The 26,931-nt window shown below is 40.9% G+C and overlaps 1 protein-coding gene across 1 annotated transcript in view; it reads left to right on the plus strand.

The window, feature by feature from the left end:
- ADARB1 (adenosine deaminase RNA specific B1) overlaps positions 1 to 25,918 on the plus strand; it is a 159,448-nt gene extending 133,530 nt beyond the window's left edge. Inside the window, exons 6-12 of the mRNA XM_040357421.1 lie at positions 1,459 to 1,573; positions 2,971 to 3,139; positions 6,081 to 6,229; positions 9,378 to 9,546; positions 19,521 to 19,702; positions 21,599 to 21,777; positions 23,965 to 25,918. Of these exons, the coding sequence (XP_040213355.1) occupies positions 1,459 to 1,573; positions 2,971 to 3,139; positions 6,081 to 6,229; positions 9,378 to 9,546; positions 19,521 to 19,702; positions 21,599 to 21,777; positions 23,965 to 24,141 (1,140 nt within the window). The 3' untranslated portion in view covers positions 24,142 to 25,918. The remainder of the gene's footprint in view (positions 1 to 1,458; positions 1,574 to 2,970; positions 3,140 to 6,080; positions 6,230 to 9,377; positions 9,547 to 19,520; positions 19,703 to 21,598; positions 21,778 to 23,964) is intronic.
- Positions 25,919 to 26,931: the final 1,013 nt, after the last annotated feature.

The raw sequence follows: 26,931 nt of genomic DNA on the forward strand, positions 1-26,931 counted from the left end.
GGGGCTTTGTAGAGGTTATTTGTAACGCTAAAATGCCTGAAAACTGCCTCGGTGTGAAAGGAGTCCTAAGATATAATCTTGTGTGCAGGTCAACCAGAAGAGGATAACCAGGAAGGCAGTTATGCAGAGTGGCTCCGATCCTCCTCTTTTGGGGTGCTCCTGGCTCCTTCTTCTCGAGTGTACCGTCAGAGAAGCGATCTCCTACGGGACACACGTGTGGGCGCACTCTCGTGTCCTGCTGATTCATCTGTAACGCACACAGCAGGACTCTGCTTCGCCCACGTAATTGGATTTGACAGCAGCGGGAGCCAATGGTTGCACTGCTATCAATCTATCCAATCGGGACATGAGACACCGGCTGGAGCTGGTGTGCTTGTTCCCATCGCTGGAATTATGGGGCTCAGGTAAGTAAAAGAGGGGCTGACTGACGGCGTTTTTTTCACTTTAATGCCTTCTATGCATTAAAGGGGTTGTAAAGGTAAAACATTTTTTCCCTAAATGGCTTCCTTTACCTTAGTGCAGTCCTCCTTCACTTACCTCATCCTTTCATTTTGCTTTTAAATGTCCTTATTTCTTCTGAGAAATCCTCACTTCCTGTTCTTCTGTCTGTAACTACACACAGTAATGCAAGGCTTTCTCCCTGGTGTGGAGAAAGCATTCTTAAGGGGGCGAGCAGGAGTGTCGGGACGCCCACTAACACACAGCTCCTTTCTCTATCTGCAAATAGAGAGCGTCCTGACTTGCCTGCTCGCCCCCTCCCCCCTCAAGAGGCTTTGTCCACACCAGGGAGAAAACCTTGCATTACTGTGTGTAGTTACAGACAGAAGAACAGGAAGTGAGGATTTCTCAGAAGAAATAAGGACATTTAAAGGCAAAATCGAAGGATGCACTAAGGTAAAGGAAGCTATTTAGGGGATTTTTTTTTACCTTTACAACCCCTTTAAGGTGAAAAACCTAAGGGTTTACAACACCTTTTAACTAAATGAAATTCAAACTTTTTCACAATCTCCTTAACATACCAGCATGTTTTTAAAATGTGGGAAGAAACTGGAGTATCCAGAGGAAACCCACAAATCTCCAGAGAGCAAATAACAAGCAAGCTTCATGCAAAGAGTGTCCCCTCCAGGATTTGAACTGGTCACCCCAGTCCTGTACGGTGGAAGTGCTAGCCACTAAGCCACAGTGCTGTCCACTGTTAAAAGTAAAATTTTAAAACAAAGGGAAGGCAAGGATTTACACATCGCATTTTACATGTCAAGTATGTGTCATCTAACTTTTTATTTTAAAGATGAAATTCAGGAAACAAAATTATTTTAATATCCAGACAATTCTACATATTTAGCCTGAGCTATTATAAATATAGAATCCTGCATTTCTAAATGTTGGCTTTTACTTAAAATATATGCTTGTGCAAAATTCATATCAATAACTGTACTTTTTATCTTTCCTTGCTTGTAGGTTTTGGCTGATGCTGTTTCGCGTTTGGTTGTAGATAAGTTCAGTGAATTAACAGATAATTTCACATCCCCGCATGCGCGGCGGAAAGTCTTGGCTGGTGTAGTCATGACAACAGGTACATAATTTGTATATTTGGGTGATTGAGAGGGTTTGGCCATTTTCAGGAAATGGATATACAAACTGTTTAATATCAGTCTGCACCATGCTGCTAGGTTAAGGATTTAAAACCCACTCCCAGTTGCGATTTGTTTTTTTGTTGGTGCAGTAGACAAAACTTGTAGTAGAAAACTTGAGCTTAGTTTTCAGCTAACTTTTTCCAGAGGTTTTAAATAGTTTTGAGTCAACACATACTATGGTCACGCAATATTTTTATGTTGGTTTTAAATATGAAGGTGAAGACCATTTAATGGACAAAAACATTTGTCAGACTATTAACCACTTAAGGACCCCCTACCGACGATATACGTCGGCAGAATGGCACGCGACCCAAGCTCCGTGGCCGCAGGACTCGCGGACCCGATCGCCGCTGGAGTCCCACGATCGGTTCCCGGAGCTGAAGAACGGGGAGAGCTATGTGTAAACACAGCTTTCCCGTTCTTCACTGTGGCGGCATCATCGATCGTGTGTTCCCTTTTATAATCGTCACACCTACAGCCACACCCCCCTACAGTTGTAAACACACATGAGGTCACACATAACCCCTTCAGGGCCCCCTTGTGGTTAACTCCCAAACTGCAACTGTCATTTTCACAGTAAAAAATGCATTTTAAATGCATTTTTTGCTGTGAAGATGACAATGGTCCCAAAAATGTGTCAAAATTGTCCGAAGTGTCCGCCATAATGTCGCAGTCACGAAAAAAATCGCTGATCGCCGCCATTAGTAGTAAAAAAATTTTTTTTATAAAAATGCAATAAAACTATCCCCTTTTTTGTAAACACTATAAACTTTGCGCAAACCAATCGATAAATGCTTATTGCATTTTTTTATTTATTTTTTACTAAAAATAGGTAGAATACGTATCGGCCTAAACTGAGGGGAAAAAAATGTTTTATATTTTTTTGGGGGGATATTTATTATAGAAAAAAGTAAAAAACATTACATTTTTTTCAAAATTGTCGCTCTATTTTTGTTTATAGCGCAAAAAATAAAAACCGCAGAGGTGATCAAATACCACCAAAAGAAATCTCTATTTGTGGGGAAAAAAGGACGCCAATTTTGTTTGGGAGCCACGTCTTACGACCGCGCAATTGTCCGTTAAAGCGACACAGTGCCGAATCTCAAAAACTGTCCGGGTCCTTTAGCTGCCTAAAGGTCCGGGTCTTAAGTGGTTAAAGTGTATTCAAAGCCAAAAAAACGAATTCATGTAATGGATGTATTCACTTTCTGCTTTTAATTTTTATTTATTTTTTGACCTGGTGATCTTGCCAGTAACACACTTCTGTCTCCGTGTAATGGGTATTTTGGAATCTTTGTTTTTAAATCTGGGAATTAACCTTAAGTTTGTTCCTTAGGAACGGATGTGAAGGATGCCCAGGTCATCAGTGTTTCTACTGGAACAAAATGTATTAATGGAGAGTACATGAGTGACCGCGGTCTTGCGTTAAATGACTGTCATGCTGAAATCATAGCACGCAGGTCACTACTTAGATTCCTTTACACACAACTAGAATTTTTCCTAAGGTGAGTGAAAAAACAACGCTTTAACTAGTTTGGAAATATGTAATAAAAAACAGTCTTGGAGTTGGAAAAAGGATCACTTCCCCCTCCTAAAAATGACTTGTAACATAAATCGGGTGTAGCTAATCATCACCTCAATTGCACACAGCCATTTGACTTTCAACTGTGATTTGCTGTGGTCATTTTGGGTAGTTCTGCATGATGAAAAGAGCTTTCCTGGAGCATTTCAGTTCCTAGTAGTGCTATTGAAGCAAACAATCAACTATGGGTGTTAAGGCACAGTCACTGGGATCTCCAGGGATAAAGTGGGCAGACATATGTCAGGAGATTGATACAAAAAAATGTCAAAGGCTTTATCGATGCCTAGAAGCACAGTGAAGTCTATTAAGAAGTGGAATGTGTTTGGTAGACCCTCCCTGCATCGGGATGTTCCTCCAAACTGTTTAAAGAGCTAGGAGGAAACTGGTCTACCGAGAGGCCTACGGTAACTCTGAAGCAGTTGCAGGAATTTATGACAGAGTTGTCATTGTGTGCATGTGACAAAACAATCTCCACAAAAGTGGCTTGTATGGGAGGGTTGCAAGAAAGTCATCCAAAAGCCACATGCAGTCACGACTGCGCTTTTTCATAACACTTTGAAGAGTCTAAGGCCACATGGAAAAAGGTGTTCTGGTCAGATGAGACTAAAATTTCCTTTTGGCCTCCGCACCAAATGTCATGTCTGGTGGAAATCCAATAGAGCTCACCATCCAAATAACACCATTCCTACAGTAAAGCGTGGAGGTGGTAATATCCTGTTATGGGGGTGTTTCTCTGCAGCAGGAACTGGAGCACTTGTCAGATTAGAAGGAACAATGGATGGGGCAAAATGCCATTAGAATTTTTTAGGAAAATCTGCCAGAAAGTTGTCAATGGCCTAGTCAGAGCCCAGACTTTTAAACCCCATTGAAAATCTGTGGAATGACTTGAAGACTGTAGTCCACAAACGGTCACCATCGAATTTAACTGAACTTGAGCAGTTCTGCAAACAGTGGGCAAATATTTCAAAGTATATATATATGTACAAAGTTAATAGAGCCCTATCCCAACAGACTAAAGGCTGTAATTCAAGCAAAATGTGGTTCAAGAAGATTCTGACACAAGAGGGTAATCCTTTCTCCAACTCGGATTCTGTTTTGGTATTTTTTTTTTTTTTAATCATTATTAAAGGGGGTGATTCTTTTGTATACCCACTGTCTATAAATGAGGAAAAGGGTAGGTGGGACCTTGAATGAAGAATATGTGCTTGTGTGCCTACATCCCTGGTTAAGGTAATTGGAAGGGGCAGTTGGAACTTTGAGTGAAGCAAGTGGCAGTATAAATGATATGACAGGTTTATGATCCTAAATATATAAACTTGGCACATAATTGCATGTGACATATCAAAAAAATACACACACACACAATCCCATACACCAACCCCATAATATTAGAATTGTATACAAAGGGTAGAGCAGAACATTCTTGTTGAAGTAGGAATTTCATGTATATAAAAGGTAGGGGTGCAACGGATCAAAAAACTCACGGATCGGATCATTTTCGGATCGCCCAAAAAAAAAAGTCCCTTTTCATCGGTCCAAAAAAAAAAATGTTTGTATATATGTATATGTGTGTGTATGTGTGTGTGTATATATGTGTGTGTATATATATATATATATATATATATATATATATATATATATATATATATATATAATAACACACACACTTTATAGTCATTGTCAGAACTGGGGGGAAATAACATGCAGTAGTAAATAATCTTGCTGTAAAAACAGCAAGATTGTACTTTTAACAAGTCCTGTCCAAACAGCCTCACCTGCTTCCTCTTTAATCCACCCCTGTGAATTGCTACTGTGCTCTTTTTTTTTTTTTTCTTTCCCCCTCCTCTCAACCAGTGCTTCACTAACATTCCCTCTCCAAGTCTGCTTGCCAGAGCCCAGTGCACAGCGTGACACGCCTCCCCGGGGAGGCGTGTCACGCTGGGCTCTGGCAAGCAGACTGGGCGGAGCAAGATGCCCGCCGCTCCGGAGCTAGGCCGAAGCAGGGGACTTTCCTAGGCCTAGGCTCCGGAGCGTTCCACGGATCGCGGGGTGTGCCGATCCGAACGGGGTGACCCGTTCGGAATACGGATCGGTGACGATCCGTTGCACCCCTAATAGAAGGCATACATAAATTACAATTCATATAATATAAAGAGATGGTATAACTGCACAGTCTGGTTACCTATATGATTATATACAAGGCAAGGGATACCAGTATTCATTTTATTACATGGGGCCAAGATCAAATACATATGATGGGATACTGCAAGACTCCAAGGAGGTGTCCCCAAAACATAAGTCTTTATATGAATATGTGGTAATGAGGGTAGTGACACCAAGAATCTGTAAAGGTAATACACTTGTAAGAGTGTATTTTCATAAACATACTGTCACTTGCCTCACTCAAAGTCCCAACTCCCCCTTCCAATTGCCGATACCCACTGTAGAATTTTGCTTGGAGTTGGGCTTGCATTTTTTAATACACATAAAGAGTAAGGGCAGGTTCACTGCTGGGCAGTGTTTTTTTTATTATTGTGTTGCGTTTTAGGTGCATTACTTGTTTTGATGAAAATGCATTAAAGATGTAGAATGCAGGACTTTTTACTTTAGCACAAGAACACAAGTGTGAATGGAGCATTACTGTGAGAAGCACGGTCTCTGCAAACAGGATGGAAAGAAAATGGCATTCCTAGATTATAAAATGTGGCAAATAGGTGTTTGATGGTGTACTAGTAGCACGAACTCTGTGCAGTAAGATGTTGATACTCCTTTGCTTTTCAGATTCTGGGTACAGTTTATATTAATGTCAAAATGATCTTATGAAATTAACACAGTGCAGTAAATATTTGGTTTTCTTTTCTCAGCACTAAAGAAGATCATCAGAAGTCCATTTTTATGAAATCTGAGCGTGGTGGATTTAGACTAAAAGACAATGTCCAGTTTCACCTGTATATCAGCACATCGCCATGTGGAGATGCTCGTATCTTTTCACCCCATGAAGCTGGACAGGAAGGTATTGGAATAAAAGCCAGTCAACCTTGTAGCCTGATGGCAGATAGAAAAATCTGGTTTTGAATAGCTTGCTGCTCTTAGGCTGCATGGGCTTTAAAGAACACCCGCCATGAGAAGTTTTGGGCTTATCTTCTGAAAATGCTAGTTGTTGGCTGTCTGTCTGGCTTTTGTATTTGAGTCACAGGCCTGGAACGTTTACATAGATCATGAGAAGTCAGATTTTCTCATCTACAGTGCCTTGAAAAAGTGTTCATACCCCTTGATCCACATTTTGTCATGTTGTAACGTAAGTGTATTGGGATTTTGTGATAGACCAACACAAAGTGGCACATAATTGTGAAGTGGAAGGAAGATAAATGGTTTTCAATTTTTTTTAAATATCTGAAAAGTGTGGCATGCATTTGTATTCAGCCCCCCGAGTCAATGCTTTGCAAAACCACCTTTAGATGCAATTACAGCTGCAAGTCTTTTTGAGGATGTCTCTACATCTAGAGTAACATTTTTGCCCATTCTCCTCTGAAAAATGGCTCAAGCTCTGTCAGATTGGATAGAGTGTCTGTGAACAGCAATTTTCAAGTCTTTCCACAGATTCCAAATTGGCTTTAGGTCTGGACTTTCCCTGGGCCATTCTAGAACATTAATATGATTTGATCTAAACCATTCCATTGTAGCTCTGGCTGTAGTTTTAGGGTAGTTGCCCAGTCTTTTGCAGACTCTTAACAGGTTTTCTTCTAAGACTGCCCTGTATTTGGCTCCATCCATCTTCCCTGTCCCTGCTGAAGAAAATCATCCCCATGATGGTGTGTTCATGGTGTGGTGCAGTGTTAGTTTTCCGCCACACATAGCATTTTGCTTTTAGGCCAAAAAGTAAAATTTTGGTCTCATCTGACCAGAGCACCTTCTTCCACATGTTTACTGTGTCCCCCACATTGCTTCTTGCAAACGTGACTTTTTATGGCTTTCTTTCAACAATGGATTTTTTCTTGCCCCTCTTCCATTAAGGGCAGATTTGTGGAGTGTACGATTAATAGTTGTCCTGTGGACAGATTCTCCAGAGTTACCATGAGCCTCTTGGCTGCTTCTCTGATTAATGCTCTCCTTGCCCAGCCTGTCGTTTTGGATGGACGGCCATGTCTTGGTAAGTTTGAAGTTGTGCCATACTCTTTCCATTTTTGGATAATGGTTTGAACAGTGCCCCGTGGGATGTTTAAAGCTTGGGATATTTTTTTATTTTTTTTAACCTAGCCCTGCTTTAAACTTCACAACTTTGTCCCTGACCTATCTGTGTTCCTTGGCCCTCATGATGCTGTTTCTTCACTAAGGTTCTCAAACCTCTGGGGGCTTCACAGAACAGCTGTATTTATACTGAGACTAAATTGCACGCAGGTGGACCCTAGTTACTAATTGGGTGACTTCTGAAGGCCATCAGTTTCACTAGATTTTGGTTAAAGGTATCAGAGTAAAGGGGGGCTGAATACAAACGCACACCACACTTTTCAGATATTTGGAAAACCATTTCACAATTATATGCCATGTTGTGTTGGTCTATCACATAAAATCCCAATAAAATTCATTTTGTTTTTGGTTGTAACATGACAAAATGTGAAAAATGTCAAGAGCTATGAATACTTTTTCAAGGCACTGTATTATACCTGCTGTAGGTTAGTGACTCACAGCATTGTGACAAAACACAAGTGTGACAGCCAAGTAGAGACTAATTCTCATGATCATCAAAGGAATTGACTCCAGGGGTCTTTTTTTTTTTTTTTTTTTAATTTACAGCTTCACATAGCAAGGTTACAGAAAACTAAAATCCAACCAATGACTGCTTCACCTTTTTCAGAAGCATGCAGATCTTGCCTGTTACCTCCTATATCTGAGTGAATGAAATCATCTTATTCCTTAGGGCTCTGAGCAGGGTTTTCCCTATGCAATCATCTTCTATGTACCGTATTTATCGCGGTATACCGCGCTCCCGCGTATACCGCGCACCCCTAAAGTGGCCCCCAATCCTGTCGAAAAAAAGTTTTTTGTTTTTTTTGTACTTAGTTTTGGTGTCTTGCGCGGCGGCCTCGTCGGGTCCGGCGTCCTTCTGCGGCTTCGGGTGTCCTCTTCGGCGGGTCGGGCGTCCGTCTTCGGCGGGTCGGGCGTCCATCTTCGGCGGGTCGGGCGTCCGTCTTCGGCGGGTCGGGCGTCCGTCTTCGGCGGGTCGGGCGTCCGTCTTCGGCGGGTCGGGCGTCCGTCTTCGGCGGGTCGGGCGTCCGTCTTCGGCGGGTCGGGCGTCCGTCTTCGGCGGGTCGGGCGTCCGTCTTCGGCGGGTCGGGCGTCCGTCTTCGGCGGGTCGGGCGTCTTCTTCGGCGGGTCGGGTGTCCTCTTCGGCGGCGTCCTCCCCGCTCGTTTCCCGCCACGAGTTTGAATACTGCACCGGCATATACCGAGCGCAGTACACTCGTGTATCTTCGGGCTGGCTCGGCAACTGTCGCGCTGACGTCCTGTACGCTCAGGACGTCAGTGCGAGAGGCGCCGAGACTGCCCGAAGATACACGAGTGTACTGCGCTCGGTATATGCCGGCGCATATTTTAGCTTGATAAAAGAACAGGTTTTTTGCATTTGTGTTTTAAAAAAAAAACTTGGCAACAGGCTTTTAGGGACTAAAAGCAACTAAGAGTGCCCAATATATCAGTGGGAAAAATTATCCTGAATGCTCAGTCAGTGCAACTAGTCATTCTCTTTGGAGGAGAAGGGTTGAGGAAATTACCAACACTGGCGTGTTAGTCATTGGAGCAGGTTTTGTGACCTGCTCAGGTGATTGATCATCATCATTTTGGGGTTCTAAATACCTGATATATTTACCAATTTAAAAAATAGCTGGCTTGGCAACTGTCATTTGTCTGAGTAGCACTAAGCCCGAAGCTGTTGGCTGTCTTGGCTACCTGGTCTTGTCTGTCTTATTAAAATACTTTGCATGCAATAAAGGCAGGGGTGTATATCTTGGCTTCAGTTTGATGCATACAAAATGCATGGCCTTACACCAACATGGTACCTTTCTGCAGTGTTATGGGTGACCAATAGTTTTCTCTATCCTGTTTATATGTGTTGTTTTTTTATTCTATTTTCTCATTCTGAGATGTGTGTTTTTTTTTTGCAGACCCGGGTGATCGTCATCCAAACCGAAAAGCCAGAGGACAGCTTCGAACCAAGATAGAGTCTGGAGAAGGTACTATTCCAGTGAGGTCCAGCAGTACCATCCAAACCTGGGACGGTGTTCTTCAAGGAGAGAGGCTACTAACAATGTCTTGCAGTGACAAGATTGCAAGGTTAGAGCATAATGAACAATGGCCTTCTTGAAGATTATATTGTTAAAATCCTTTTCTGCAGGGAATTCAACACGCAGATATTTATTAAAATGCTTATTTGGAGCGCAGTCATTACCCGAAGGCCTCGATGCGCTCATAGATCAACATATCCACATACAAAACAAATCTCTCATTACTGTGTGATAAACATAAAACCACATGATAAACATTTATAGAGTTAAAAAATGCTAATATCTTACCGTAATTAGGGCCATACACTTGAGAAAATAAAGTTTTTAAAAACTTCCTAAATTTTAATAAATCCTTCTCACGTCATATATATATATATATATATATATATATATATATATATATATATATATATATATATATATATATATATATATATATATATATATATATATATAATAAAAGTGTGTAGAGAATTCCAGAATATTGAACCTTGTGCATCCAGCGTCCTCCCTCCACATTTAGTTCTTCTAAATTTAGGGACAATCAAATTGGCCTGATCAGCAGATCTCAATGATCTGTTGGGAACGTACCAGTTAAATTTTTCTTGCAGATACCCTGGGCCGATCATATGGATAGCTTTGTGGACGATACAACCCACTTTGAACAAAACCCGTTCAGCAACCGGTAGTCAATGCAGGGCTTTCAGAGACGGTGTAATATAGTCCCGACGACCCACACCCGTTAACCTAGCTGCGGCATTTTGGATCAGCTGAAGCTTATGCAGAAGAGTTTTTGGACACCCCATGTATAACGCGTTACAATAGTCCAGCCGACTGCCAATAAAAGCATGGATCACGTGGACTTTGTCCACCTCGTCAATGAAATGCAATGTAGAACGCAGTAGTTTTCAGCTGGTAGGAACATGCTCTTACCACCTGATTTACCTGCGCCTTCAATGACAATTTGGAATCCAAAATGATTCCCAAGTCCCCGAATCTGGGTAGCCGGGGTCGGGGATGGCATAAATGAAGCCGGCCAAGAAGGAAAATCATTCAAACTGGTTTTGCTCTGATTACTAATGATAATACATTCCGTTTTTGAGCCATTAAGTTTTAAATAATTGGCTCCCATCCAGGACTGTATTTCCTCCAGGCAGGATGCCAAATCTACCTGGGCTTCCTCGTTTTTAGGCGGCTTAAAATTAATCTGCGTATCGTCTGCATAAACGTGAAAGCTAAGATTATGGCGCCGAATAATATACAGCAGCGGCCTTATGTAGATATTAAATAATATCGGCGATAATGCCGAACCCTGAGGAACCCTGTAGGACAAGAAGCCATTTAAAATATATAATACGTCCCTAGTCTTACCCTCTGAGTTCTATTATGAGATCTGAAATTGAGCATTTAGTCTTTTTAATTTTTAGCATATCTTTAAATTGGGAAGTAGATTTCTAAGCAAACAGTGAATTGTGTTGCTGTTTTTTATAAAGCTTACTAAGAAATATTTCTAAGTATTTGGTATCAAAATGGTCAAAAGCATCTTACATGAGCCGTTCTGTGTGCGTGTGTTTTTTTTTTTTGTTTTTTTTTTTTTATATTTACAGACCGCCCTGAGAGAACTACAACATTATTCTGCTATTTTTAATTCCATCAAGATTATTAATTTTAATTCTCAACTTTGCCATGGTGGGACCACACCCAGCCCCCACTCAGAAAAATGGCTGTTATAGGTCAGCTCTCTGCCTTTAAATACACATGGCAGAGGCCACAAGTGCTGTTTTGCATTTAAAGGTAGAAGATGAAGATGGTGCCTTGTCCGGTTCTGAGGATTTAAAAGCTGTAAAATGGCACTAAACGCAGTCCAAGAGTCTATTTTACAAAATGCACCAATCCTTCGTACCTCCCTTTTGGACCAAGTCCTTGGTTTAGATTAGAAGATGACTCCTCTTCCCTTGACAAAGGAAGTATCCGTTTCTTGATGGGGCTGGAGTAGTCTCACTGATCAGTCCTGAAGACCACTTGGAAAACCGTTCAAAACAGTGAACTCGACTTCGGCCTTGACTGGCATTGCGTATAATGGTATTGGTTCTGATTTCCTTGTCAGACTCTGGGTTTAGGTCCGTAGGCACATGGTGTCATTAATCAAAATCAAAGAATATTCATATGCATTCTATTTTTACTGACATAAACATAGAACTGTTTGTTTAGTCATGTATGTATCCCAACAATATTTTGTCTGTATTTTAAAGCCTTTTGCACGTTTTTATAGGTTCAGGAATTTCAATAGCTAATATGGCTGCACAGGGTTCAAGACTTGAACTTACATGTGCTCATTTTGAGGTCCGCTTGTCCCCACCAAGGACAGAACCCACACTTGTGTTGTCCCTTGGATTTATAAATTTGAGGTAGGCTACAGCAGCTATTGCTTCAATGGAAGCATCAGTGAAAACTTGGATCTCTTATGGTGATATTCGATAGGGGTGCATAAATGTAAGCGTGCGGTATCTGAAGAAGTTCTGGTGCTTTCAGGGACTCTTTCTATGATTTTCATTTTTGTTGTTTCTCTGAGTAATTGGGTATTCCAATCTGTGTTTTCAAAATTAAGCTGTCTTAGAAGTATCTTACCCTGAACGGTAAAGGGTGCAAATAAACTCAGAGGATCATCGATGCAGTTCACGTTTCATGAAGGGCTTGTCATAACTTGAAACGTGAATATGTCTTGCTCTAAATCCCAAAGCAATCCAAGGCTACACTGCATAAGGGAAAGATCAGTTCCCAGCTCAAATCCTTTTAAACTAACAGCATCGTCATCAGAAGGAAAGGCTTTTATTACCTTGTCACTGTTCGAGACAATTTTGTGAAGCCTGATGTTGGCAGTAGTAAACCCATCTTAAAGGGTCACTAAAGGAATTTTTTTTTTTTTTTAGCTAAATGGCTTCCTTTACCTTACTGCAGTCCTGGTTTCATGTCCTCATTGCTCGTTTTTGCTCTGATGTTGCTGTAAAACTGCTCTGTTCTGGACACTTCCTGGTTGTCTGGCACCGCATGAAAAAAGTCATGGGAGAGTTTAGTTTCGTTTTCCTAGCCATGACTCTCTATGGCACTGTCCAGCACAGAGGCATAAAATAACATGCAAAGACTAAACTACTTTCAGTTTCGTTTTTGCATCTAAGAGGCACGTTATATAATTGATTATCTATTTTAATCATTTTTAAAAGAAATCGGTTAACTATTATGTCTCTATATCCTGTAAACAGTCATTTCAGCAAAAAAAAATTCCTTTAGTGATCCTTTAAGTTCTTTTGAGACGATGATTTGCTTTTTTGAGCCGGTTACGTAAATGGGTTGTTATCGGAAACCTGTACTTTCATTCAGTAGACTATGACTTCTTTGCTGTCAGCGTTGTTGAGATACTGTCGGAATTTTAGGAAGTTTCTGTTGTCTTCTCAAATGATAAAACAGTGGAACCTTTGCTTCTGTCATAGCAATTGGTTCTTGTCTGAAGCACAGCAGACCTGTAAGGTTGTTCAGATTAGGCCCAGTAAGAAAGACATTATTGAGGGAAACCCCTTTTATATCGAGCACTTTGGTCAAAAGACCTCTCATCTGGCTTGTGAGGATGGTACACACCAATGCAAGGGAAGTTCCAAAATTCCTTAAGAGGTGGTGCAGGCTCAGTATGATTTCGTACCAACAAGTGTTTCCATTCATGGTGCATTGTAAAGAAGTAAATCATGCTTTTGGATACTGAAAATTATTTGGTAGTTTTTTTCTTGAGGCACAAAATGGTAGTGGTGCCATCCAGCTGTTGGAAACTTACGGATAGAATTCCTTACTCAGTTTTCAGGAATTGCTGGTCTTCCGTGGTAGCTGTCAGCTCACTATCTTTAGCAGTTACATCAAACAATGTGGTGCCAACATTTTCATCCAATAAATAATGGACCTGGTTATTGCCTTGTATGAAGAACTCCTTGTATAAAGAACTGTTGCATGCCTTTTATTGCAAAGTCTGTATTTTACATGGTGGTGATGTTGGTACAGTTCAAAACACCTAAGGCGACCATTTGACAGAACGCGTCTTAAAAGAAAAAACTGTGGAAGACCACCTGGCTTTACGCAAATGGATATTGCCTATGGTGACCCAGCCCTAGGTTCAGGCATATTGTGCATCTGGCTCATAGATTTTTTATTTATTTTTGTTAAGCCTTGGAATTCCTATGCCAAGAAGCAGGAGAATATCAGCATTTCTGTCGCACTGATATGTGGTCAGCTATTTCAGTGGGAAATGGAATTTCTACACTGCCATTCAGGGAAGCCTACTACAAGACCATCGGCTCTTCTGCCTAAAACCTTTGTAATGCCAGTACAGATGCCCAGGGTTTATGGTAAGGCTTGTCCTGTTATGCTTAACAGGTAAAATCTTTGATCTTGCAAGAGACCTGTTACGCTGATCTATAATGGTATATTCTTGCAGACTTTTCAGTTTGGCCCTTTTGGTATTTACAAACAAAGCATTTTTTTAGCATTCTACTCCAGATGTCGAACTGTGGAGAAAACTGGAGAATGAGACGCTGTTTGGTGTGCTTTTCTCACCATTCTTTTCCTCAGGAAGAAGATCTGTAGACACGGTGGAACTGTCTTAAAATGGCCTTACAGCTTTTAGCATGGTGTTTTGTGGAAGCACAATATTTGACGCAAACCCCAAATTTCTTTAAAGTGCTTTGCGTTTTTGCAAGGATTCCTCTCTGAAGCCAATACACTTCCTAACCAGGCGTGGTTTGCTATGTATGGGGCTATTTGTATTCTCAATTTTCTTGTTCTGCTCAGTCTTTTCAGTGACTGAGTAGATTCGAAGAGAATATCAGTCCTCTCGGGAACTGCCCCCCCCCCCCCTGCAATCTCTGAAATGTGTGAGCTTGCAGGCCTTGGAGAAGGTGGACCAAGAGTCTTTGACGACTCAAAGAAGAAACTTGGTTCATTCTTAGTATCTGCAATGCTACTAAACTCAGTAACTGAGGCAGGGTACATAGCTATCAATTTTGGCAAATTGAAGCTCCAGTAATAGGTCAACGATCTTTAAATTGGGGGCTGTCCAACCTTTTGACCTTCCTGGGCCACATTGGAAGAAGAATGGTCTTGAGCCGCATTTGCTTGAGCACGGCAGCCCATTCATTATTAGTAGTTTTGACTCGCACTTGGACAAAGTCATGTTCCAGCCCTGTCCATCAGATACATGCTGAGCATGATAAATTGGCAACTTGACTTCATCAGTGTTTGGACTCCAGAGTTTCCACTGTTTTCAGTATTTTTTTTTTTTTTTTTTTTTTGATTCCCTGTTGGCTCCATGAGATCAGGTAAACCTGAATCATGAATTCCCTCTTCTGAAGCTCCCTATTTGCCCACTTTGCAGGATGGAGATGGAGGTAGTCTAGTGATTCCTATTGTACCAAACTTGTCTACAGGAGCTCATCAGGCTAAAGTCAATTTCTTGCAAAGTCTCTAACCTCACATCTAGAAAGCGTAATTTTCAATGGATCAATATCTTGCCTCTATTACCATCATGGGTCAAATGACGGCCCTAGTGATTCTCTTCGCTGACCCATTGCTTCTCACTTCCCAGTGAAAGCCTTTGTACAGGGCGTCGCTCACTCTGTTCTTCCTGAATGCTCCCCATTCACTCTGAATTTTAACTCGGTTCTGTCAGCTCTTCAAAAACTGCCATTTAGGGATTTTCTTTTCCTCTATCCTTACTGGCAAGGTTGCCTTTCTCATCACCTCAGAGTTTGAGTTGGCAGTTTTGACCTGTAAATAATTACCTTGTACTACACAAGGGAAGGGTTGTTTTTGAGACCCAGGGCCACGTTCCTTCCCAATGTGCTTTCCTCTTTTTACCTTAATCAAGACATTGTTCTTCCTACTCCATCTTGTTCCTAAACAAGTTTATCTCTCAGCTGCACTTTCATTTTGTCGTTCCTGAAGGGACAGTCTGATTCTTGTTCCACTGTCACTAGGTGGATTTACCAGCTAATCATCCATTCTGATGACTTCAGGGGCTAAGAACCCCCCCCCCCCCCCCCCCCCCCCCCTGCCCATTTTTCTGGTTAAAGTACACATAATTTGATTTGTTCTCGATAGACATTTCAGCTTCAAGCAATCTGTTGCTCAGATTTGTAAGGCTACCACCTGGTCTTCTGTCCACACGTCTGTTTTGGCAGGTCCATTCAGGATTTTCAGCCTTTGGTCATAAGGTTCTTTAAGCGATACTTTAGGCTTTTGTTGAGCCGCCCTTTATAACTTGTTGGTTTGTACATTGTTAGCCTGTTAGCATTTTGTTTATTGTTGCCCAGAATACTTTGTGTGTTCTGTAACGTACAATTAAGGTGGTCTTGTTTTTTACTTGTACATTACAGGACACACGCTCCTCACTTCTGTTATAATCCCCTGATTTTGAGGGGTTATATATTGTAATTTAAAATGACAACTGTAGCAATTATATTAGTTTCATCGACAGATAGCTGGTGGAAAGAAATAGAATTGTACTAATTGTAAATCGGACTTTGATTTGTCAATATCTTGAATTACCTTTTTAAATGTAATATTTGATGGCCTTAGCAGATGCCATATAATCTTTATCTGTAGCAAGATATTTTGAAGATCCATTGATAAAATTGCTATTAAAAAGTGGTTAAAATGTGTTTACTCAATGCAGTACCAGCTACTTTAATCTGTGTATAATGAAACTGACACCAACTCCCAAGACCAGTAAATTGGTTAACCCTTATAGAGAGAATGAGTGTTAATACACAACATTTCATCCTATCTGTAGAAATCTGGAGGCAATATATGCTGTTTACATTTTCAATTCAATGATGTGCAGCTGTCTATCATTCAGTACTTGCTAAAGAAGGCTTGATGTCTACTGTATGCTTCACTGAAATCCAGAACAAGAACTGAACTGTAGGAGGTTCTCTCCTCAGAACCAGTGCTATAAGCTGAATACAGGCATACCCCGCTTTAAGTACACTCACTTTACATACACTCGCGAGTAAGGACATACCTGCGAGTGTATGTAAAGTGCCTTACAAGTACTGTACGGACATTTTGCAGTCACAGTAGAAGGAGCTGAAGCTCCGAGAGCATACCCCACCCTGTTCCAATGTGCCTCTGACACCCCCACTACAGCCCCTGAGACCTCAACTACCGCTCTTGACACCCCCACTACAGTCCCTGACCCCCCACTACACCCTAGAAGCGAAAAAGTGTATTGTTTCACTTTAAGTACATTTTTGTTTTACATACATGCTCTGGTCCCGTTGTGTACTTAAAAGTGGGGTAAGCCTGTATCCTCAGTTCTCTATAAGCAAAATACCGATACCCTCTGTATATTTTATGTTCTTAAAAATTCTCTTTTAAGGTGTCCACAAAAGAGGTATCTTGGATGGGTAGAATCTCTGCTTACAAAATGTTAATTTTGCCACAGCTACTGTATGTGTTCCGAACCCTGCCGATCCATATACCTCTTCATTATCTCAAAGGTCTAATGAGGATCAGCTGGAGATATATATGGAACGGAAAAAAGGCTAGGTGCTCAAGGAACAACCTAATATCACACAGACGAGTAGGGGGAGCGGGCCTGCCTGACATCCCCAACTACCTTTGGGCGGTTCGTTTAGACCAACTCAAACATTGGTTCCACGACGCTGAATGTCCCCTTTGGGTTGAGATAGAATCGGCGACGTCACCGACCAAGGATTTGAAGCTCCTATTGTTGAGCGACGGGTGGGACCCATGGGACTTGTCCATTCTACCCCCTACCGTGCAGATATCGTTACGGGCCTGGAGATATCTCCTTGAACACAAACGACAAGATGTCCAGGACATCAACTTTGCTCTACCCCTGCAGTTGCTAGAAGCCAAGATCCCGATGTTAAGGGTTGACGACTTGGTCGGCTGTAACGTGACGAGTATAACAGACTTTTATGAAGGCACGGTACTAAAACCGGCCGACCAGGCTATGGCCAGTTTGCACCTACCTGGTAACGCTCTATTTAAATGTCTAAGTATCACCCATTTTCTCCGACCGCTGCCGCCTCCTCACATTTCCCTCCCTAGCACAGTTTGGCGTTTTTACTCCACTGTGAAACCAGACACCAAGGGCATAGCAGTCTTTTATAACCTGTTCCAGGATAAGCTAACGTTCTCCAAAACCGCTGCAATGCAAAAATGGGAGATGGACCTGAACTTCACGTTTTCGGTGGAGCAATGGTCGCACGCGTTTCAGGAAATCCACAAAGCCTCTCACTGTATCAAGCACTGGGAGCTGGCAATCAAACTAACTAACAGATGGCACTATACGCCTCTAAGGATTGCCACATTCTTCCCAGGAGCCTCGGCTGGCTGCTGGAGGGAATGTGGACAAACAGGCAACCTCGTACACATGCTGTGGCAATGCCCTAATGTTAAAAGCCTATGGAATCAGGTTTTCCAACTTATCTCTTCCCTGACGGGGGTTCTCACAAAACCGGACCCTGCACTTGCTATTCTCCACTTAAATATTGATAGATTCCCTTGCACCATGAGACCGGTCGTAACACACATACTACTAGAAACAAGAGCACTCATCTTACGACATTGGAAATCCAACAAGTCTATAAACGTTTCTGACGTGATCATTGGGACCCATAGAAACTACACATTTGAAAGACTTCTTGCCATAAATTCTATGAGAACCAAACGATTTGATGAGTGTTGGTCGATATGGCCCAAATACTTCTAAGGCTATCCAGGCTTTGTTAAATTGATTTTGAATGTTGATGTTTTTCTCCGACTTTGTTACATTGATTTTGAATGTTGATGTTTTTCTCCGACTTAGTACATTGATATTGATTTTTGATGTTTTCTGATATCGGTAATAAGTGTATGATGCAAGACGTGTATATCATTGCACCTTGTGTGTATATTTTTCCCTTCCCTTTTTTCCTTTGTTGTCCCCTGAAAATCTTCAATAAAAAATTATTGATAAAAAAAAATTCTCTTTTAAGGTGAATTTCAAGTAAATATATTTATATTTGGCTTCTTGGCTGATCAGATTTGTAATTTCTGTATTATTGCATATAAAGGTATGTAGCATTTAGGAGCATGCAAGTCAAAACAACATGGTTTGTTAGAGGAAGCGTGTCATGAGAAACATCAAGGCCGCTATTGCTAACCACCTGAAAAATTCACTTTTTTTTTTTTAGACATTCGGCTTTAGTGCATTTTAAGTTGCTGAACTAGAACAAATATGCAGATTCAGTGTTGCTATGTTGGTGGAGAGATGTCTTATGTCAGAAAGCAGACATGCTGTTTGAATTTCCTCATAATTTCCATAAGTTACGCTGCTTTATAGGTCCAGGGCAGAAATGTTCTGAATTGTTATAGCTTCATTGCCCTAGAATTGGCATACAGGTCTTGGACTAGTTGCGTTTTATCAGTACTGTATTCTTTTTATATTCAAAGTTTATTGAATTTTCAGACAATATGAAAAGGGGAGTGCAAGGCATCAGTGAACGGGTATTTTACAACCTACCACTAAGCACTATAGCACTGGAAGAAAGCGAAATCCACATGCGTGTAGACAGCCTAAGTGGGATAGGCCAGCCTTAACATCCATATGACGGCATGTGTAAATCGGTCATTACAAAAAAACTTACCTTGAACTCACCTATGAAGGGAAACCATACAGACCGGGAACTTAAAAAAAAGCACAAAGGAAAAAACAAATCGGCAAAGTTAAGTCTGGGGAAGCAGGTGCAGAAATGTCAGAACTGCCAGTATAGGTAATTGCAATATCCAAGGCTGTCTCCCGTTAGAATGCGTACCAGAGCCATAGCATTATAGTATCGCAACTTTTCCATCCATCTTGTGTCTACGTAAAATATCTTAAACCATCAGTACTGTCGGTATTAGTATTGCGCATGTTTTGCTTTGTAACCGTTTTTTTTTTTCCTAATTGCGAGTTTAACCTCTTGATCAATACAGGTGGAACGTTGCAGGCATTCAAGGATCCCTGTTCAGTCTGTTTGTGGAACCAATTTACTTCTCCAGTATTATCCTGGGCAGCCTGTATCATGGGGATCATCTCTCAAGAGCCGTGTACCAGAGGATAGCAGAGATAGAAGACCTTCCATCACATTATAGCCTCAACAAGCCGTTACTGAGTGGTAGGTGTTATTTAAAAACCCGTTTTATATTCAGACTAGTGTTTAGGTGTATTTCTTTTGCCGTTTTTTAACAGATTCTCTTAATGAAAAAACAAAGCTGCAACCCTTCTAAAAAAAATGGTTATTACATCTCTGCGGATATTCATAAAGCCTAATTTTAGCCAATGTATTGACTTTTTTTTGTAAGATTTAAAGTGAAATTGTATGGAGAACTACATTTTCTGAAATATGGGGGGGGGGGGCGCGGCTGTGTTATATCTACAGGGACAAAAAGTCACAAACAGTAATTTAAACTATGTACTCGTATAACGCTTCATCACTCTATTTAAAATATTTGTGTCCCCATTGGTAAAGTCTCGCATCACTTTTCATCAGGACAGGAAGTCGGTGTGAAAAACCTAAGCGATGGGTCTACACATTGCTATAAAACCTGACAGAGGCTCAAATGTGTTTAGACTCAATTGGACTTGTGGAATAGAACTACTAGAGATGATTTCTGGCAAATCCTACCAAACATTGTCCAAAACTAAAATGTTTGCTTTGGTTGACCAAAGAAAAGAGTTTGCCCGGATCAAAGATCATCTTGCCAGACCTTAAACCCAGTCTTAAGCCTCATACACACAATCTGACTTTTCCGTGGATTTTTGTCTGAAGGGGCATTGGGCGTGAACTTGGTATGCATGCACACGTTAGAAAAGTTTCAGCCAACATTCACCAATCGTGTGGTTTTTCAGCTCTTTACTGCCACCCTTTGGGCATCTGTTGTACTTTGGATTTTAGTCCGATGGACTTGTGTACACGCGGTCGGATGATCCGACGTAACACATTTTTTTGACGGAAATTTTGGGAGCATGCACAGCGAATATTTGTCCGTGGAAATTCCAACAACAATTGTCCGATGGAGCATACAGCCGGTCGGATTGTCCGATAAAACACGTCCGTCGGACCGTTATCAGAAAGTCCGATCGTGTGTATGGGCCTTTTAGTTATTTATCAACTGATCAATGCTCTTAGAGTAAAACTGTAGTGTTTTTTTGACATTTGTGTCCAATTACAGAGATTTCCCGTCATATCCTATGCCGTAACCAAAGTGAGGGAGTTCCTGGTTGTCACCAGACTCAACAGAACTAGTGTCCCCATTGGAAGATTTCACCTTTTATTACTGTTCTGCGGACATCCCAAATTTAAGATTTTCTTTCACTTGCACTCTCTGTGATTATGGTAAACGGGACAAATAGCTAGGGTGAATCTCGCAAACAAGGGCACAGACTGCTTTCTCCCTAGATCTCAGATCATCACGTAAAATTCATGCAACAATTGCCTCATTCCAAACCTAAGAGATTAATCCAACCACCATAAGTTTATAGCACAAAAAACATGGAAATGTATGGGGCTAATCTCTGGGATCAGAGTGTAAATCATGTGTATCTTAACTGAGTAAAAGTAACTTTCCGTTTTTTTTATACAATGTATAAAACCCTTTCCACTTTATGTAGATCACTGTGGAACTTAAGCATTAATCCCATGTAGATCCCACTGCAGCAACACAACTAAGCTAAATTGAATTTGCTACCAGTTCCTAGGGTTGCTTTTTTTTTTTAGCCAGTGGAAGATGAACTGCCACATCGAGTCTCCAGCAGTATCTGACAAAACATGGCTATAATTTTTGTTCAGTGATTTACGCTCTGATTCCAAGCGTTAACCCCTACACACCCATGGTTTTTGTGCTATAAGCTTGCAGTGATTTAATCATCTTGGATTTGGAATGATGAAATCGAATGAAATTTAATGGTCGGATCCAAGAGTTGATATAGGGAGAAAGAGACCACTTAAAAATGTTTTGGTTTTTCTTTTTCCAGATAACTTCTCAGCAGCTTTTGCTTTTTTTTTCCTTAGGTATTAGCAATGCTGAAGCACGCCAGCCAGGAAAAGCTCCAAGTTTTAGTGTGAACTGGACAGTGGGAGATGCTGGTCTTGAAGTAATTAATGCCACCACTGGCAAGGATGAGATGGGTCGTGCATCTCGGTTGTGTAAACATGCTCTGTACGGTCGATGGACGCGTCTCTATGCAAAGGTGTGTGTGGTGTTGTGTTTTTTTTTTCTTTTGGAAGCCTTTTTAACTTTTTTTGTGTCTGGCGATTGTCAAAACCTTCATGACTAGGCCAAATTTTGAGGTTTGGTATGCATGGATTGAACCCAAAACCAAAAATGTAATCTGTTGCAATTTAACAATCATCAGGTGTGGTGGCGGTATTTGTTTTCTTTAGGCTTTTTTTCACCTGGTGATCTGGTCAATAACACCCCTCCTATATTAGAGTGCCGCCACTCTGGATGGATGCGCACAAGAGGAACATTTGGACAGCAGTTTTGTCAGTCTGGGGGGGAGGGGATAGTTAAATGGTTTACAGATTTAAACACACTAACAAATTAAAGCTAAATTCCAGTTCACACTTTATAATTGGTTACAGCAAACACTTTTTTGTTCCTTTTGGGATAAAGGTTTTACATAAAAGCTGATCAAGTGCCCCTGTCAGTGATAAATGATTTGTCTCATCCCTGTAAACTGATACATCTGGAAGAGAGCTTGAACTTTTTGAAAGACTTGCTGGCCAGATCACCAGATGAAAATAGATGAAAGAGCCTAAAAAGGAAACAAATTCATTGGCAAGCTGCAATATATGAATGTTTGGATTTAATATTGCTTTAATCACTTTGCACACAAATTATTTAAATCCTTTTTTGTTACATGTATGAGGCCTTTTTTGATAGTTTGTTTTCCAAAATGCCCTGAATATATTTTGTAAATAAACAGACAAATTGAAAAAAAAAATGCAAATTTAGCTTAACCACTTCAATACTGGGAACTTGAACCCCCTTCCTGCCCAAGCCATTTTTCAGCTTTTAGCGCTGTCACACTTTGACAGTTGCGCGATCATGCAACACTGTACCCAAATGAAATTTTAATATCCCCCCCCCTCACAAATAGAGCTTTCTTTTGGTGGTATTTGATCACCTCTGTGGTTTTTTATTTCTTGCGCTATAAACAAGAGGAGTAACATGTTTAAAAAAAAAAAAGTTTCCTCAGTTTAGGCCGATATGTATTCTTCTACACATCTTTGGTAAAAAAATATCACAATAAGCGTATGTTGATTGGTTTGCGCAAAAGTTACAGCGTCTACAAAAAAGGCGATTTGTGGCATTTTTTTTAACTAGTAATGGCTGCGATCTGCGTGTTTTTTTTTTTTTTTTTTTTTTTATATATATCAGGACTGACATTGCGGCGGACATACAGGACACTTTTGACACTCCCTCCTTGCACATACCCCCCCCCCCCCCCAAACCTACCACCAATCCTCTTCTTCCCCTCTCCTAGCACTTGTTCATACCCAGCACAAATGCTTCTTACTCTGCTGTCTCCAATGTCCTTGGTGCAATTCCCCTCTTCCTCAAACTCAGACTTCAGATGCAGATGAAGGTGTGATGTCCTTTCTCCTAGGCTGCTCCTCATCTTGACAGGTCAAGTTAAGTCAGAGCCTATGCCAAGCTGACAGTTTCGACAGGCATTCGTTGAGAGATACCATTACTGCAGGGGTACGGGATTGTGTCATGTGGACACCATTGACTGCAAGATCAGGCCGTTTCTTACCTGCCCCCTACCCACGTTGTTTGCTTTGAGGAGACTGGTGTGGGTAAGCAAATCCTGCACGGTCCCGATACAGGAGCGCTTAAGTGGCAGAGGAGGAGTTGGAGGGGAGAGAGAGCGCCCAGGGTTCACTACCTCCCGATTCTCTTCTGCTCGCCAGATTCAGCTTGTCACTTCCTGCACTTAGCTGGTAGGAGTAGTGATGCTGCTGTCACTATTCCTGTCCGCTTGTGATGGCAGGAGCTTCTTAATGCCTGTATCAGCCACCCCTCTTTGTCCCAGCCATGATAGAGTCCCTGATCTGATGCTTTCCCAGCTTCTTCTGCTAGACGATCTCAATGCCTCATGCTGAGTCAAGGAGGTTCGTGAATGGGAGCTCACACTTTCCTCCACTGTTCAGAGTCCTGAATATTTCTACAGAATATTGGTTGTATATGCGTGATGAAAACTCATTGGGTCTCTCAAGATCCATTTTAAGGCCAATAACAGGAAAGAATGGACATATATTTGGACAATTTACATAACCCCTTGCCTGATGCATATCGCATATTAGATTGTATATTTGTAAAATAGAAGGGGTTTACAAGAACTGATTAATGACTGTTTTTACATCCACAGCTTTCTTCCAACTTGCGAACCAAAATTGGAAAACCAAACTTATACTACGACACCAAGCAATCAGCCTCAGAATACCAAGCAGCAAAAGAATGCGTTTTCAAAGCCTTCCAAAAAGCTGGACTGGGAGCCTGGGTCAAGAAGCCTATAGAACAAGACCAGTTCCCTCTTACTGTTTAAACCTATGAACATGTTTTAATTTCTGTAACAAGGCAGAGGTATATGGACACTATTCGAGAACCTAGTTATGATTTCCTTGTATCTCTGATGTGCCAATCATCCTCAACTGCTTTTTTTTTTAACCTCCCTTTTTCCTATATTAATAACTTTTAGGTCATACCAAGATTGTTTTATAGAGTCTGGAAAAGTTGATTTTATTTATTCCTTAGTGACCAAAGGCAGTATATATTTTTGTTTTTTTGTAAACACCTGCCTCAGTTCCTATTTTAAGTAAAATGTATGTATCTTCAGCGGGATATCTCTCACCTCTGTAAATTGTATATAATTAATACAGCACCAGTGTGCTAGACAGGCAGCTGAGATGAGCTAGGAAAAGTGATTATTTTGATTTGTTTTTGTTTCAGATGTAATTGATAGTGGTTTTACACTGTACTTTTGAAGTGAGAGTATTTCATTTTTTTTTTTTATTTTTTTTATTCCCTGCCCTCCTGGTTTGTAAATTTTAGCCTGCCGTTGACATTATCGTAGCCAGCAATACTCAATTTTGGGTTGGTAACTTCTTCTACCTCTCCCAGCAGTTTGCCGATTTGAGGGAATCAATATATAGTACCCTTCCTCCTATACTAAAAGGAGTTTAAAACCAGCTGCTGAACATTTAGTGTCCTGTGTGTCTATTTATTAACGTGTGGCTGTCATTTTATTACTCCACTTTACACATATTGTGAAGTCCAATTTTTACCATGGCAAACTGGAACACATCTATATTTTGTATTTTCCTCAATCTCTAGACTGTGGTTGTAAAGCAGAGTCTACATAGAAGTAGCCTGTTTTCTGGAATTGCAGCCAGTGTGTACAGACTAAAGAGATTCTTAATTCTTGCAAAGGTGTTACACCAACCTGATACAGAAAGCTATTAATGGGAAAGGCACTTCACATTTGTGTGCTTTTATCCTTTTCTCTTGTGCTGTCCTATTACCAAAGCAATTTTGCTTTGCTAAATTGTAGTGTAAAATGAAATGAGGTGTCTGTTTATTAAGCATGCTTTTACCACTTAAAGTATGTATATATTGACTTGAGAAACTGGCATATAGGATGTAGGTTTCATTGCTAATTTGACTGTGTCTATATAGCAGATGTGTCTGTTGTGGTCAGACAAAGTCAGTTTATGCTGTACCTCTTTCCTATAGTTGTGTCCATTATGGATTAAAGGTATGAACCAAATCCATAATTGCCATTTGTTTTCACTGTGGGGCAGGCAAGCATGGATATGTTAATGTTGTACAGCTCCTAGATGTTAGATAGCCAGCAACTGTATATTTTCCACTTTATCCCGATTTAAATGAGAATAAACTGTTCAGACATAACCAGTAGACTCTCTCTGGGCACAGAGCTCCTAATGGCTCATGCTTCATATAAAGGGCTCTAACCTTGTGAGCAACTTTATGAAGCGCAGCACATTAAGCAGCTCATTGTGAGGTCTGTTTTGGTGATGTCTAACACTATGAAATATAACTTATGCCAGTCAATTGCTTCAGTGCCTGCTGGTCACAGTTCTTACAATTCACAATGCGTTCCCATCCTTTTGTGAATGGATATGTCCTCTGTTAAATAGAACATGAAGGCCAAGTCATCTGCAACTCTAGTGCAATCCAGTCCTATCATCTTGTAAGTGTAGCAATTTCTCAGTGTGTGTGGAACAGAATAAACATTTGAAGGTTGTACACAATAAAGCAGGGACTGTGTTTGTATATATATAAAAAATATATCTATACCTTAAGCTGGTATGTGGTCTTTATTTAGTATATAAAAAAAAAGACTATAAAAACACGTGTTTAATTTACTGCATATTTATAGTGTGTACGTGCTAATTGCATATCCTTATTTGTGTAAGAACAAGAGACTTTTAGCAGGATTGTGACTGTTTAGGCTTTATTCAGCCAGGCAGTATTCGCTGAATATAGTTGGCATTTAAAAAAATATATTTAAACAGGCAAATGTGAAGGCCGGCCATAGACGGTGACCTTCTTGCAAGAAAGAAAATAGCTTGGTTCCCCCATCAACACAGTCAGTGTTGATAATGAAATCCCTCCCACAAAAAGATTGCGTTTTGTAACAGCTGCTAGCAATAATCGTGGGTTTCTAACAATCTATGGCTGACTTTTCACACAGGCTTGATTCGGTTGTTCTCAGCAGGGGATTTGTCCCGCTCTGCTTTATGTGCAGGTGGATGTAAATAGACCGGCTGTCTGTTTACACAACCAACTGCCCTCTGGTCACGATGGAGTGGAATGGATCCCCTTGCATTTGTTTTAATTGGATCAGGGGTAGCTGGGGATAAAGAGACACAAGTCCATTTACAGTGAGGGAAAGAAGTATTTGATACCCTGCTGATTTTGTACGTTTGCCCACTGACAAATCATCAGTCTATAGTTTTAATGGTAGGTTTATTTTAACAGCGAGAGACAGAACAAAAAAAAAATCCAGAAACGCATTTCAAAAAAGTTATACATTGATGTTCATTTTAATGAGTGAAATGAGTATTTGATCCCCCATCAATCAACAAAATTTCTGCCTCCCAGGTGTCTTCTATGCAGGTAACAAGCTGTGATTAGGAGCACTCTCTTAAAGGGAGTGCTCCTAATCTCAGCTTATCTGTATAAAAGACACCTGTTCACAGAAGCAATCATTAAGATTCCAATCTCTCCACCATGGCCAAGACTAAAGAGCTGTCCAAGGATCTCGGGTACAGGATTCTAGACCTACACAAGGCTGGAATGGGCTGCAAGGCCA

This window comes from Rana temporaria, chromosome 6 (assembly GCF_905171775.1).
Source record: "Rana temporaria chromosome 6, aRanTem1.1, whole genome shotgun sequence".
Taxonomy (NCBI): Eukaryota; Metazoa; Chordata; class Amphibia; order Anura; family Ranidae; genus Rana; species Rana temporaria.